Source organism: Callospermophilus lateralis, chromosome 4 (genome assembly GCF_048772815.1).
Source record: "Callospermophilus lateralis isolate mCalLat2 chromosome 4, mCalLat2.hap1, whole genome shotgun sequence".
Classification (NCBI taxonomy): Eukaryota; Metazoa; Chordata; class Mammalia; order Rodentia; family Sciuridae; genus Callospermophilus; species Callospermophilus lateralis.
The window spans coordinates 116,250,818-116,266,741 of NC_135308.1; the positions used below are offsets into that span (position 1 = coordinate 116,250,818).

At 36.0% G+C, this 15,924-nt stretch overlaps 1 protein-coding gene across 3 annotated transcripts in view; it reads right to left on the reverse strand.

Moving 5' to 3' along the window:
* Positions 1 to 328: 328 nt before the first annotated feature.
* The window catches only part of C4H12orf56 (chromosome 4 C12orf56 homolog), an 85,375-nt gene continuing 69,779 nt past the window's right edge, over positions 329 to 15,924 (reverse strand). For 2 of the 3 annotated variants that reach the window (XM_076853070.1, XM_076853068.1), the window contains 7 exons: positions 14,434 to 14,540; positions 14,027 to 14,116; positions 6,754 to 6,877; positions 4,649 to 4,723; positions 4,324 to 4,398; positions 3,839 to 4,017; positions 329 to 2,158 (listed from right to left, as the gene is read on the reverse strand). In XM_076853070.1, the coding sequence (XP_076709185.1) occupies positions 2,032 to 2,158; positions 3,839 to 4,017; positions 4,324 to 4,398; positions 4,649 to 4,723; positions 6,754 to 6,877; positions 14,027 to 14,116; positions 14,434 to 14,540 (777 nt within the window). In that variant the 3' untranslated portion in view covers positions 329 to 2,031. Of the gene's footprint in view, positions 2,159 to 3,767; positions 4,018 to 4,323; positions 4,399 to 4,648; positions 4,724 to 6,753; positions 6,878 to 14,026; positions 14,117 to 14,433; positions 14,541 to 15,924 lie in introns of those variants that run through there. The other variant, XM_076853069.1, reaches the window with a different exon arrangement.

Consider the following 15,924-nt stretch of genomic DNA (forward strand, 5'->3'; position numbering starts at 1 on the left):
CAAACTGCTGGGATTCCAGGCAAACACCACCATGCCCAGCTGGGAACTCTTTCTTTGGAGGTAGATTTTTCTCTTATCCTTCCTCAAATCATGATAAGTTCACAGAAGGCCCAGTTCCTAAGTTCTTATAAGTCAAAATTCCATAGCTCACAATGACACCAAAGTTAAGTATTTGTTGGATTAGTTTATAGCCATAATAATAATAAAGATCTCTTTTTAAAATGGTTGTGGGAGAGCCTTCACTGCTCATGAATAATTTCTCTTCCACAGAGACTCTATGGGACTGTTCACATTAGCCCACAGGTGCCTCAAGTAGAGTGGCAGAATCATTTGTGGGATTTGTTTGTTTGTTTGTTTTGGTGTTTGGATTTTGGGTACCAGGGATGGAACTCAGGGGCACTCAACCACTAAGCCGCATTCCCAGCCCTACTGACACTGCCAGTGACGAGTTCTGCTTCCCGCAAGTTGAAGTTTGAACATTAGAGAAGCACGCTGAGACAAGCATATAAAGCAGGATTTTTTTTTTTTTAAAAAAATGGGGTAACATAGACTTCTTCCAGGAGGGAGAAGGGGGCCATAGCTGGTATCCCCAGAAGCGAGGCGTTCTGCCCTTTTTAGATGTCCTACGCTTCCTTTGTTCTCCTGCCTTTTCCCCCTTATCTTTCTCCTTCCCGAATAAATGACTAGGCCCAGGAATGCTTGGTGGGATGGCCCAAGGTGGGAAACAGGTGGGCTGAAGGGGGAAGGGCAGGATGGTGCAAACCTAGCACACTTTAACAACCTTAGAGCTCCCTGTAGGGAGGGGCAATTCCTGGGACAGTTACCTTGGCAACAAGTTGGAGCCGGGCAGTTTCTTGATAAGGGTGGAGGAAGGGCTCTGAAGGAATTAACATTTCAATCCCTCAGGGGGCAGTCTCCAACTTCCCAGACTCACTCAAAATTGGCCTCCTTAATCAGACCTAACTCCATTTACCTATCTATACTGACTGCCTGTCTAATTCTGGCTTCACTACTTTGTATTTTATTTAGAGACAGGGTCTCACTGAGTTGCGCCTCGTTTTTGCTGAGTCTGGCTTTGAACTCATGATCCTCCTGCCTCCGCCTCCTGCAACACTGGGATTACAGGCGTGAGACACTGCACCCAACTGCATTTGGGTTTTGGGTTTTTTTTTTAATTTTAATTTTTATTTATTTCTGACATATGTGACAATAGTGGAATGCATTACCTTTATAATTATCCATTCACGGCACAAATTTTCATAACTCTGTATATAAAGCATTTGGTTTTGTTCACAAAAATCCATGCTTCGTGCTGGGCACGGTGGTGGTAGTGCACTCCTGTAATCCCAGCAGCTCGTAGGCTGAAGTGGGAGGATCACAAGTGCCAGCCTCAGCAAAAGCAAGGCCCTAAGCAACTCAGTGAGACCCTGTCTCTAAAAAAATACAAAATAGGGCTGGGGATGTGGCTCAGTGGCTGGGTACCCCTGAGTCCCTGAGTTCAAAAAAAAAAAAAAAAAAGAAAGTCCAGGCTTCTTTATCCTTGACAAATGAGGAGCTGACATTCTGGTCAGCTGTGCCTGTGTTTCTCCTGCTCATTCTTCCAAAAATACTTTTGCCACTAGTTTTTAAAGGTGGAAAAGTAGGGTGTCATCCTATTGCTCAACATTTCTCTATTGATGACTCCGTAGTTTATACTCTGTACAACAATTTTTCATTATATATTTCAATGGCTTCACACCAATTATTCTCCTTGAGCTTCTGTTCCCTTTGTAGTTTTTTGTGTCTGTAGAAACTTTTCTTTCTGGAGAAACACTAGTTTTTAGCACCATTCTTACAGGGTTTTTTGTTGTTGTTGTTGTTTGTTTGTTTTTAGCAGATAAACTTCAAGGACCTCTTGGATGAAACATCATAGGTATTGATGTAACATTTAGATAAAATCTTTGTTTATAGAACTCAAGATGAATTAAATAAATAAATAAATAAATAAATTTTTCATAGATTTCCACTCCCAATTAACATTTTATATTCTTATTAACATTTTACACATTGTTTCTGTTCAACCAATTTGAGAATTTCATGAAAAAGTTGAGTGGTTGGCTGAGTAATAGGGTAACACAATGGGAGCTTCTTTTCCAAGGCTGGCATATGAATAAAGTACCTGAAAATTACAAAGAGAAACAAAAGAGAGACTTTTAAGAACACGAATTTCATACTGGTCACATTCACACTAAGTGGTGCAGGGTTGTGGGTGTGTGAGTCTGAGCCACAAGATTCAGTCAACATTTAAAGCCTCCCAACCTCCCCCATTTGTGACCTAGAAAATCTCTTGATATGTGTGCCTTTCAGCTCACTGAAGCACTTTACTTAAGCAAAGGAAGTGAATTTCATTAATAATGTATCAGTTATCAAGGCATTAATAAGGAAGCCAAAGGACGAATTGAGGCTCCTGCTTCATGGTTTCTCAGGAAATGCGCAATGGGGAGTGGAAGTGGAAGTGCCAAGCTGTGGAGACTGCTAGGGCAAAGTCAAGAGGAAAGAGAGGGTTTATCCCACAAGCTCAGTATAGGAAAGCTGTGAAAGAGACAAAAGTGAGAAAGCCTCCCACTTGGATGGCTTACTAAATGGTTTTCAACTCCAAGTGTATATTAGAATTACCTGGAGAGCTTTATAAACTATCAGTGTCCAGGCCCCAGCTCAGAAAACCGAAACAGACTTTCGAGATGGGAGACCAGACCTGGGTAACAGTATTGTCAATGGTTACTAAGGAGATTCTAATGCAAAGCAAGTTGAAAAATCCTAGGTTAAAACAAGGATCACAAACCTAAATTTAGTAATAGCAATGGTTGCAAAACATTGTGGAATATATTAAAAAGATAGTGGATTATACAGTTTTAAATGGTGAATTTTATGCTATGTGAATTTTCCTTAATAAAAAGGAAAAAGATGTGAGGAGACAGGAGTAGGGGGTGGGAACTGGGTTGTTGGAGAAACCCAGAGTCAAATGAATCCTCTTTATGGGAGCCATAATGAACCCTATGGTGTATGAGGAAAAACAGACCTTACAAATGGGGCCAAATTTTTGTGAAGTCAATCTAAGGCCATAATGGATGTCTCCACAGCCTTCTATAGCTCCATCCAAACTAGTAACAAAGCTATGCCAGCTGCACTCTTTCATCTTAAGGCAGACACAACCCGGGTTTTTTCCTTAATAGGTGGCTAATGCAGGCTGTAGGCTAAGTATGTGTGGCTTTGCCAGCCTATAAATAGAAGTGGAACCCCTGAGGTGCAAGAGAACAAGCTGGCTGATGAAACCAATGCTGGCTATTGCTCTTTCTTACTGTTCCCTTACTGAGTAAGAAAAGGGAAGGATAAATGAGACAAAAAAAAAAAAAAAAAAAAACTCGTTAACACTGTTCATTAATTGTTCCTCCATTATCTATTGATTTTTTTAATGACTCAATTGAATTCACAGTCCATAATTTACCATTCCCTTCCTTAGGGTTTGTTACTCTTAATTACTCACAGCAGGTTATAATCATTACTACTTATGTGACAGACCAGCTTCAAGAAAGACAAAGAGTGAGAAACAATCCTCCAAAGAGAGCTTGATGTTTCCCTAGTATTTTCTGACCTGGAATATATTTTGAATGGCAAAATTCTTTGAATTCTCCCCCAAATACTTTCTTTCCTCTGATCAAAGTGCAATATTATTAAAGACAAAAATATATATATTTTTGTCATCACATAACCTAAACATTGGGCCATGTTGCAGGTTTGTAAGAAAATCAGAAAAGAGTGATCGTATTGACGATTAGATGCAGATTTTTTTTCCCCTTACCTAAATTCTTCGCTGTAGTCATTCCTGATATACTCAGCTAGAGTCTTGCTGTATTGCAGGCAGCTCTTGAGGATGTAAAACTGCTGGTACAACAGAACTGCTTGGAAGGGACTTAGCAGTTGCAATGAAGCTGAAAGTCCCTTCACTACTTGTTTCACAATACTGGCCACAAAGGTGACCTAGACAAGAAAAATGCAGTTACATATAGGCTACACTCAACCCACAAGAGTTCCTATTTCAGCTGGATTGTCATTTTCAAGTCTAGGTTGAAGCCCTCACCACACTTGCACCAACGCCTCTGCACTATTTCTCATCGAAATGGAACTCAGCACCAAGTCATACTGACTGGGGATTAAGTTTTGAAGTTCTTCAGCACTTTGTTTTAATCAAATAAGATAATCAGAGCTGAGTGATATGGAGGTGGTGCGTTGGATGATAGTTTCTGTTTAGCTAGGCTTGAACAGTGACTACTTCTAGGTACTTACTATAGGAGGACAACTTTGAAGAAAGGACATCATCCAACTAATAGCAAACTTTGTAGATCCCAATCCAAGGTTTCCCTAAAAACTCAAGGAAATAAGTTATGAAATTCAGGTTGTATATAAAAAGATACTCATCCTCAAATACATTTTTATCCTGATTAATAAAATCTTTAAAATTGGTATTTGTTAAACATAGTAGATGAGCACTTAAGAGCAAAGGTAGTATCATGTAAATCAACCAGTTTTGGAAATTATCTCTAAAATAAGCATTTTGGACATATTATTAATCATAATATGTTTAATCACAGAAGATATATAAAATGTGTACCTGCTGAAAGACAAGAAGTATCTCATATAAAAGTGCTGTTGCTGTATCTGTGTATTCCAGGATAAGATTCTGCAACTAGAATTTTCAAAAATAATCAATATATTATTATAGGCTAAGCCAGAAAATAGAAGTTCCTCTTGGTTTCCTTTAGATACTTCTAAAACAATTTGTATTAACTAAAAATTTAATTAGTGCAATCCCTTTTCCTGTTCCATTTGGTTCTGTCATTCTCAAGAAAGTGGCTCTAATAAAGAGATGGTAGGTTTAAAACGGCTCAAAGAGCAGGTCAGAGAAAAAAGATACATCTGTCCACAGAACACTAACACACACAAAAAAATTGTGCACCAGTTTACCAAATCAGTCAGGCCAATAACCTTATTTCCTTTCAAGAATGTAGAAATATGCTTCCTAGAATTGAGGTGGCAGATTCTCTGAGGAATTTAGGTTTACGCCCAATTCAAACTATGATCCCTTCTGTAGTATGAGTAAATGCACATAAGACATTTTGTTGCTTTCCAAAACTCCAGGCATTGGGAAGATTGTCTTCTGGCCTGTAGGCTACCTGAGGCATAAGAAATGTCTATGGGCTTGCTACAGGCCAATACATTCTTCCTAAACATATTCTTCTCAGGGGAGAGATCTAGATTGAAATCTCCCTCTCTCTTATTATATCTTTGGAACAAAACTTTATATCATCTCCTGTTGGACACATTAATACCCCAGGTGCAACAGATCAAAAAGTCTGAAAACTAGATCTATCTATTCTGCCCAATTGGTATTTTCATATAGAAATACCATTGGCTAATAAAGTTAAACCCCAAACCAAGCTTAGTATTTCCCTGTAAGTCTAATTCTCTTGCTGTAATTCCTATCTGACTCTCAAGTCAGAGTCTAAAAGTCATCTTCTAATCTTTACACTTTATTTTCACATCAACCTACCTACACAATTTCTTAAAAAGTTTCTGGAATCTATCCTGTTTACAATTACCATCGTTCTTCTTCTTTTCTTCATTTATTTATTCACCAAATATGCATCAGACACTGTGGTAGGTGTTGGGGATACAATGAAGAACAACAAACATGGTCCCTGCCCTCATGGAATACACAACCTAATATATAAACTGAAAGCAATCTAACAAATGCACAGTTACAAACTGAGTCCAGGGCTATGAAAGAAAAGTACAGGAAGCTAAGAGAGCTCTGAAGAGGAAGGCTAGTCTCCTTTGGGGGTCAGGAAAGACTTCTTTCTAACCTTTGTCATCCCACCCTCACCTCAACTACTGCACTAGCATCTTAAGCACCCCGCCTAGGAGTCTTGCTTCTGACCCACTTTTTATACTCCATCATTGAAAGTGTATTTCAGACACTCCATAGACAGTTTGTAATTATATATTCCTAGGGATATTTGAGCAACATCTGTCCCTCACACCAGTTTGTAAACTAGTGAAAGTAGAGATTTGTTTTGCTTACTGTTTAGACCCCCTGCCTAGTATGCTATTTGCTCATAATAGATGCTTATAAATACATACTGAGTGAATGGGTAAATGAGTTTTCTAAAACATAATTTCAATTATATGTTTATGAACTATCAAATCTTGTCTATACTTTAAAAAACATTTTCTATGTTGATTTGGCTCAAAACAAATTAATAATAAGCTGATTTATTCTCTCAAAATATATGGTTTGCAGTCAATTTGATATTTCCAATGTTTTATTACAATTTTAGGAAAACAAGTAATTCTTTTCTACTTACATAGGTAGAGAAATGGTAAATAAAAGCCCTAGAGTTAACCCTAAAATTTCTAAGACATTGCTTTTTTTGTCCATTAGACCCCTACTATGGAATTCATGTATATTGTATATAGAGACACATAGCATATAACTTTTTAACAATGCCTATTATTTTCCTTAGTATATATACCTTAAAACAAATAAAATGAACACATTAATATTGACAATAGTTATCTAGGTTTTTACATTAATAACAAAATATCTATTCTTTGGTTTAAGTATATGTCTATATTTCTACAGTGTCATGGTCCATGTAAAAAGACAAGAAGCCACATTCCCTATATAGTTAGTATGCCCCCAAATTTTCATCTCACCTTAGCATCAAAAGACATTTCAGCTAAAGTTGAATCAGCCATCAATTGAACATCAAATACAGGACAAGATTTTGGAATCTGAGGCTTGCTAATTAAAATCTTCAAGAGATTAAATAGTGTTCCCCTAAAAAAAAAAAAAAAACACACACACACACACAAAGAGCAGTTAATGAATAGCTTTTTAATTTTTTTTATTTTTTAGTTATAGATGAACACAATATCTTTATTATTTTACCTATTTTAATGTGGTACTGAGGATTGAACCCAGTGCCTCACATGTGTGAGGCAAGTGCTCTGCCACTGAGCCACAACCTCAGCCTTAATGAATAGTTTTGAAAAGAAAAACAGTGAAGCCAAGTTCGCAAACACATCTTGATTAAACTTTTGGACCCTTGGGCATGCTGATGTGTACAAGTAAGAAATATTTATTTATTTTGAAATAAGAAATTTAGATAAAAATGCAATTTCTTGGGTTTTTTGTTTGTTTATCTCAGAGCAAGTCTACTTCTAGAAGTTCAAATAGCTTGGAGAGTTTAGCAACTCTAGATTTAAGGGAGATGCTGGTGATTTCAAATATAGTAATATTATCCAAGGTTTTTTTTTTTTTTTTTTTGGTACCAGGGATCAAGCTCGAGGGCATTCAGCCACCACGCCACATCCCCAGCACTATTTTGTATTTTATTTAGAGACAGGGTCTCACTGAGTTGCTTAGCTAGCTTTGAACTTACACTCCTCCTGTCTCAGCCTCCCAAACTGCTGGGATTACAGGCGTGCACCACCACGCCCAGCTCCAAAAGATTTTTTAGGAATTAATAATTTCAGGCAATATTTTGATCAAAATAAATTCTGTGGTCAAAAGAAACATAGGAAATACTTGGTTACACTAAGTTTACTGAATATCTTTTACTACAGGACTTCTCATTAGCTTTACTATGGTAATATGTACTGCATATCTCTAGGACAAAGAAATAGTATATATCATTTCTTTTTTTAGTTGTTTTTTAAATTAACAAATAAAATTATATATGTTTATGGTGTAAAAATGATGTTTTGAAATATGTATACACTGGAGTGGTCTAATGAAGCTGTATGCTTTACCTCTCATACTTAACTTTTTTGTAATGAGAACACTTAAAATCAACTCTTAGCAATTTCTTTTTTTTTTTTTTTTAAGAGAGAGAGTATTTTTTAATATTTATTTTTTAGTTTTCGGCAGACACAACATCTTTGTTTTTTGTATGTGGTGCTGAGGATCGAACCCGGGCCGCATGCATGCCAGGCGAGCGCGCTACTGCTTGAGCCACATCCCCAGCCCCACAATTTCCAAATATATAATAAGTTGTTATTAGCTATAGTCCCCATGTCATAAGATCACTTGAACTTATTCCTCTTGTCTAACTGAAATGTTGTACCCTTTGACCACATCCACAGATTCTACTACCCCCACATCCTGGTAACTGCCATTCTACTCTGTTTCTTTGAGTTCAACATTTTTAGATTTTGCAAATAATGAATATCATATGGAACTTGTCTTTCTGTGCCTGGATTACTTCACTTAGTATAGTTTCCTCCAGCTCCAGCTCCATCTATGTTGTCATAAATGACAGGATTTTTTTCTTAATTTTAAGGTTGAATAGCATTCTATTCTTGCATCCATTCATGGACACTTAGGTTGATTCCATATCTTGGCTATTGTGAATAATGTGCAGAATTCTTTCTTAAATTTTTTTTTTATTTTTCAGTTTTCAGTGGACACATCGTTATTTTTTATTTTTATGTGGTGCTGAGGATCGAACCTAGTGCCCGGCGCATGCCAGGCAAGTGCGTTACCGCTTGAGCCACATCCCCAGCCCCAAGTCACATCCCCAGCCCCCGGAATTCTTAAAATGCTTATTTGATCCCAAGTTTTATGACTCCAGAACCCCCCACCTTTTTTTTAAATACATAACAACAGTGGAATGCATTACAATCCTTATTACACATATAGAGCACAATTTTTCGTATCTCTATATATAAAGTATGTTCATGCCAATTTATGCCATTATATATGTACTCTTTATTAATTTTGCATTACAATTCTTAATACACATATATACCACAATTTTTCATATCTCTCTTTGATATAAGGTATGTTGGCACCAAATTCAAATCTTCATACATGTATTTTGTATAATGATGACCATCACATTTCACCATCCTTGCAAATCCCCTTCTCCCTCTCCTTTTCCCTCCCATCCCCTCTTCCCTATCTAGAATTAATCTAATCCTTCCATGCTCTCCCCCTCCCTACCCCACTATGAGTCACCCCCCTTATATCAGAGAAAACATTTGGCATTTGTTTTTTTGGGATTGGCATTATCTTCTCCAACGGCATTCATTTATATGCAAATCCATGATTTTGTTCTTTTTTAGTGCTGAGTATTATTCCATTGTGTATAAATGCCACATTTTTTTTTTTTTTTTACCTATTCATCCACTGAAGGACATCTAAGTTGGCTCCACAGTTTAGCTATTGTGAATTGTGCTGCTATAAACATTGATATGGCTGTGTCCCTGTAGTATGCTGTTTTTAAGTCCTTTGGCTATAGTTCAAGAAGAGGAATAGGTGGGTCAAATGGTGGTTCCATTCCCAGATTTCCAAGGAATCTCCATACTGCTTTCCAAATTGGCTGCACCAATTTGCAGTCCCACCAGCAGTGTATGAGTGTACCTTTTCCCACCTATCCTTGCTCCAGAACCCTTTTTAACAGGACATTTTAGAGGTTTACTGTTTCATTGAATACCACTAGCTATTAGTTAATAAAACTAACCTCGGGTCTTTTGCTTTCAAATGTAGTAGACTGTACATTAACCTATATGAATTCTCACTTAAAAGTTACTACATGTTTGAATAATATATGGCACCCACCTATTTGAAAATAAAAAGGCAAAATTCACAATTCAAAGTATGCATCCTAAGGAGCTAGGCCAGTAACACCATCTTCAAATGTTAAGAATAATCCATATACAGTTGAATAGGAGCAGGAGAAAGTCATGCCTAGCTGTGCATGGTGGCGCATCCCTATAGTCCCAGCTATTGGGAAGGCTGGGGTGAGAGGATTGCTTAAGCCCAGGAAGGACTTCCAGACCAGCCTGGGCAGCACAGCGAGACCTCATTTCAAAACAGAAAAGAAAATTCTTGGACTAACTAAAGAAAATAACAGAGTAGATTTGAAACATAGGAGTAGTAACGAAATTTAAGAATAGGACTATAAAAATTCTCTATAACCATAAGCATTCCTTTTATAATGGAATAAAGGGGACTATAAGCAATCTGTGTTTAGTAATACTTGAGACTTTCTAATTTTTTACAATAATTTAAATCATACTATGATAAAAAGCTCACAATCCGCTCAAAAAGCAAGACTAATTCTTATGTCTGGAAAAGAAGAATCATTATCAGTACATTTCTCAAAAAAAGCAGGACAGATCCTATAGAGTATTCACTACAGTTTTATAAAGGCTACTTAAAATGGCTAGTTTTACTTTTAGAAGATCTTTCCAAAATCACAGAACACTCCTGTTAGAAGCTTTTCCTTATATTGTTTGAGTTGACATTCCATTCATTGTTATATTTAATTATAAACCTTCATTTTCAGTAACAGCTTTTTTTCAAAGCTAAGGAAAGGAACTCTCAAATTCTGAGTCACTTACTGTGATAATATATAAATTCAATTCTAACAATACTAAAATATGAACGGATGTAGCACATTTTAAGAGGAATAAAGCAAAGTGCACTGAACTAATAAAATCCCCATTTATGAAAATAAAGAGGGAAATGCTAAAATGAATAACTGCTTTTTATATTCTCAAATGGAATTTAATTTGAAACCCACTCCTTCCATCAACTTGCTAAATTTAAAATCTGTTAGGCCAATAATTTTAATCAAAATGGTAGTTTTATCCTGGAAATACTTATAGGTTTGACATCCCAGGCTTAAAAATAGCCCCAACAATTTAATACTTTTATTCTTCTGTTTGTTATTATTTCCAGTATATGAATTTTTAATGCATTTCAATATACTTTAAAACACAGACTCTAAGAACAAACTTATAGTCTCTTAAGTCAGTGTATGATACTGTGGAAGGCAGAATTGTACTTTGGCTTCCAGGATTCTCACCTCCTACTATTCATTTTGTATATAATTCCTTTCAAGTTTGGGTAGTATCTATGAATACGCTTTTCTAATAATTTATGATTATATTAGATGAGAAAGGTGAAGAATTTTGCAAATATAATTAGACCTCTAATTAATTGACTTTTTTTAGTCAATTCAAAGAGGAATATCCTGGACGAACCTGATCTAATGAATGAGCCCTATGAAAGAGAACTTGAGCCTCTCCTGAGCTCAGAGATATGCTCCTGCCAAGCAACAAGCTGCACGAGTTCTATAGCTGTATACAAATCAATTCTGCCAGCAACCACCCAGATGAGCTTGGGAGAGAACCCCAGGCCAGATGACACTGGTGCCAGAATTCCTAACTCACAGAAACTGTAAGATAATAAATATGTTATTTTAAATTACTGAGCTTGTAATAATTTGTTACATGACAACAGAAGACTAATACTGTTATATAAACATTCATTGTGCTAATTAATACTATAGATAACAGGACTTGAGCCTATATATATCAAAATGGACAGTATAACATTACAACCAGACTCTACTTAGCAAATGGATATATGTATTAAAGGGCATGAAAAGGATTAGTCATATCAGGAAAGATGATTAATATAATAGGGCTGATATGGTCAAAACAAGTTAAAAACGGAAAAATTAAAGAAAGGCAACATTTCACAACAGAAGTGAGGAAGATTTTTTTCAACTTCAACAGAGAAAAGTAGAGACCAAAAAAAAAAAAAAAAAGAGGAAAGGAAGACAAGATTTAGCAACAATTTTAGTGTAGGAGAACAGAGAAATACCAAAAGTAGTCTTAAATCTCTATCTTGGAGACTGAGGGATTAGCAGTACTACCAATGGCTTAAAATATGCAGAGTAAATAATAGTGTACTTTCTTTGTTTGCTATAAAGCAGGGGTCAGCAAATTATGTCCCGCAAACAAATCCAGCACACAGCCTATTTTTGTACACAGAGCCATTTTTGTTTTGTTTTAGCAATGCTGGGGATCAAACCCAGGGCCTCACTCATGCTAGGCAAGTGCTCTGCCACTGAACTACACCCCCAGCTCTGTAAATAAAGTTGTCCTAGTACACAGCTGTGCCCATCCATTGGCATACTGCCTAGGGCTGCCTTTGTACTACAGTGGCAGGATTATAGAAATATCTGCCCATCGCTGCTATAGAGCAAAGTATTCTTATACGCCCTTGTATGTGGCAAGTTACTTAAAAAATATACATGATTATTATCACTAAAATTTATGTTTAAAAGTCTAATAAAAACCCTGGAAAAAATATTACTAAAAGTTATTATTCTTCCCCCTGGTTTAAGTGTTATAGAGCTCATCTCCTTTATCCTTCCTACATTTTCTAATATAATGAATTTAGATAAATAATCAGTGAGGGGTGAGTGAAACAAATTCAGGTTTTAACTAGAACTTTGCCCAAGGATATAATTCATAGTCCATAAATACATATTTAAAAAATCAAGCAATAAAACATGTGAACACATTATTTTTGTGTATTGAGTATTCTCTCCCATTATAGATTCTCCCATGCTTCCTTTATATAACAGATGTGCTGACCACCATTCAAAGTTTAGCTAGGCCCTCGGCTGTCCAACTACAGATACATTCCGTGCTCTCTGAGTTCTTATTAATATGCTGTGAACCTAAGTGCTGTAAGCCTTGCTTAAAAAAGGAAATTTGCTTGTCCTCTGCTTCTCTTTCTACTTCCCAGTGGTATAATGAAATCATTAAGGTCAGGTGACTTCAACCAAGAGGACACAGCAGAATAGGAGGTGGCAGAGTAACTAAAGGGGAGGAAGCCAGGTCCTTGGCTGGCCTTGTGGAGGAAAGTTTGACTGTCTACTATAGACTGTTATGTGAGAAAGATATCAATTCCTATCTTCTTTTGGCCAAATATTTTTAGAGTATCTTCATTACAGCAGCTCATCCTATAACTTAATAAGCCTTCTAAGGTCACCAGTTACAGTCATGAGCCTCATAATGATGTTTTAGTCAGTGACAGCATATTCAACAATGGCTCTATAAGATTCTAATGAAACTGAAAAATTCCTATCATCTAGAAACCCTGGAGCCATCAAAACAATACAGAGCATTACCCACATTATTTATGGTGCTGCTTCTGCAAACCTACTGTGCTGCAAGTCAAAAGTACAGCACATGCTGCACTTTCTTAGTGCATAATCCTTGATTATGTGCTAACAAAGTAATAAACAACAGTTACTGGTTTATATATTTACTATACTACACTTTTAAATCATTATTTTAGAGTGTAGTTCCCCTTTTAAGTAAATAAGTTTACTCCAGCAACATCCTCATAACTTCTCATTTATTCATCTCTCAATTGCATCATTTTTGTTCATGCTTGATTGAATCTTGTGTTACCTTGTTTATCATGGCTGTAGGAGTAGTAGGCTATAGTGTGTATATGTATGTGCATGTATAATACATCTTTATGTATACACACATTTTATATATATACATAATATATATATTATATATATGTTTTTGTCACTATTATAAATTAACATATATATTAGATATATATAATGTATATATACATTATATATATGTTTTTTGTCACTATTATAAATTAACATATATATATATATACATATATATATATATATATTAGACTATACCATCTAGGTTTATACAGGTACACATATTCTTTCCATGGTTAAGCAATACGTGACTATACATAATAAATGTGGCCAATACAATTCCTGTCTTTCCAATGTGATTTTTCTGTTACAGATACAAATGAACCCTATAAAATTCTCGTGGAAAGTCCCTGGCTTTTAATGTATGATGGGTTATTTGGTCTTTTTCAAGTTCACCAAACTAGGATAAAAGATAAAATTATGTTATGAAAACCTCTGCACCCTTAATAATCCAAAGGTACAAAGAGAACTCAGCATGTGCCAATTAATGTAATCATCACAGAAGGAATCAGAGAGTCAAAAGAGTGTAATGTACTTACAAGAGGGTTGAACAGAGAAGTTAGAGAATTATGTGTTTTGGAAGACATTCAACAAGAACAGTTAACAAATCAAAACTACAAGGGCCAATGTCTTCTAAAAGATCTTACTTCTTAGCTGCCAATGTGTTTAGGCGTGATGATTCAATTTCTGTTTCTCTGAACATCAGTCCTAAGGTCTGTATAATTTCAATGCATGTCCTAGAAAACAAAGAGGAGAAAGAAAGAAAATTGCATGATTTCTCCTTTTTTTTTCAAATAAATAATATTTGATGACTCAAAATATCAAAGGTGAAAAAGGAAATACAATAAATGATGATTTTCCTCCAGTCACCCATTTTTCCCCTTTGGGACAGCCAATGTTACTCGTTTCTTGTGTAATGCAATTTTTAAAATTCTTTGTGAAGTGAAACTTGCAGCACCATTAATTATTAATACCACATATATTTTGTCTAGTGCCTTCAATTTATCATTAACACTGTAGGAGGGAACTATCAAAGTATCTAGTTGGTACTTACACCAGCTCATCAACCCTTTGGCTTTTATTTTGAAGTGCATTCTTATCCTTAGACTCTGGTAAGTACTCATGAAGTTTGTTCACTAGGAAGTAGAAAAGGTCACTGGTCTGTGAAAACAAGTGGGAAAGAAGACGGTAACTAAGATATCTACTGTTAAAACTCTCTATCCTTACATGAAAGTATGGAAAATGATTTGTTTTTTGATTCAATAAATAAGTTACATTATTTCTCATTAATATTAACATGATCCAAGTTGAAAATATAAGTTTTATTACAACCAGGAGAACTCTGTACTGGTGAACAGAACAAGAACTAGGGGGTGATGTGAAGAGATGCCATTTAGGCCTGGCTGAACCACTAATATTGACGATCATCCAAAAGTTAGTGTATAATCTCAGACAAATCATTCAATTATCTTGGGTTTTTTTTTTTTTTTTTTATAGTTCTTGCCTTTCAAAAGTGATTGGGCTTTTGTCAGGATAGAATGAAATAATGGATTGGAAAGCTCTTGTTTTAAAATGTTTACTAACACAAAAACAAGTGCATAGCACAAATATACCCTGTAAAAATTGTGCAGAATGACATATTTCTGGTAAAACAGTGGAAACACAGATCACTGTTTTTGCCTCAAGAAATACTGACTCAGAGTTGGGGAACTAATATTGTTGTATTCTTATTTAGTTTCATGAGATAAATCAAGCATGAAAATAAGCACTGGCCCATCAAATCAGGCAAGTTGGTACTAATGAGAAAAGTTGTATAATTGCTTCTCTTTTCTATTCCTGTTTTTCACTTTTTTCTCCCGGACTACTGATTACTAGTGACAACTTAGACTCCATTTAGACAAGTGTTGTGTGCTATTGCTTAGGTGATATGACAATGAGAAGAGGCTGAGGATGGCAGTGCAGAAAGGGAAAGGAAAAGGAGTAGGGTGGACACCAGACCCTCTCCATGTGCTTGGGCTTACCCAATACCTGATAAATTAGCAGTGAGGCAGCTTAACACACTTGACTCTGGAGCACAGCTCTCCAAGTTCACTTCCTAGCTCTGCCACTTGTTGGCTGTATGATATTTGGCAAGTTATTTATGGTCCCTATGACTCAGTTACTCCATCTCTAAAATAGTGTTAATTGTTTTGCTTCATGGAGTTGGTGTTGAGACTAAATAAGATAGAATTTGTAAAGTTGAAGAGTGCTTAGCACATCATAAGTGCTTAATAAATTTCAGTTATTATGATGTCCCATCTGCTCACTGGTTCATGAATTTTACTCCCTAAATATCATACAACCAACCTATAATAACATGGAAGACTCTCAGAAGTATTAAGCCAAAAGAGTACAATGTGAACAATTCCTTGTCAGAGGACTACTAAAACAGGCCATGTTAATTTATAATAGTGACAAAAAACATATCATTAGTTTCCTGAGGCCAGGAGTGTAAGGGAACTGCCTGTCAAAGGGCACACAGTAGCCTTCTGGGGTGACAGATATA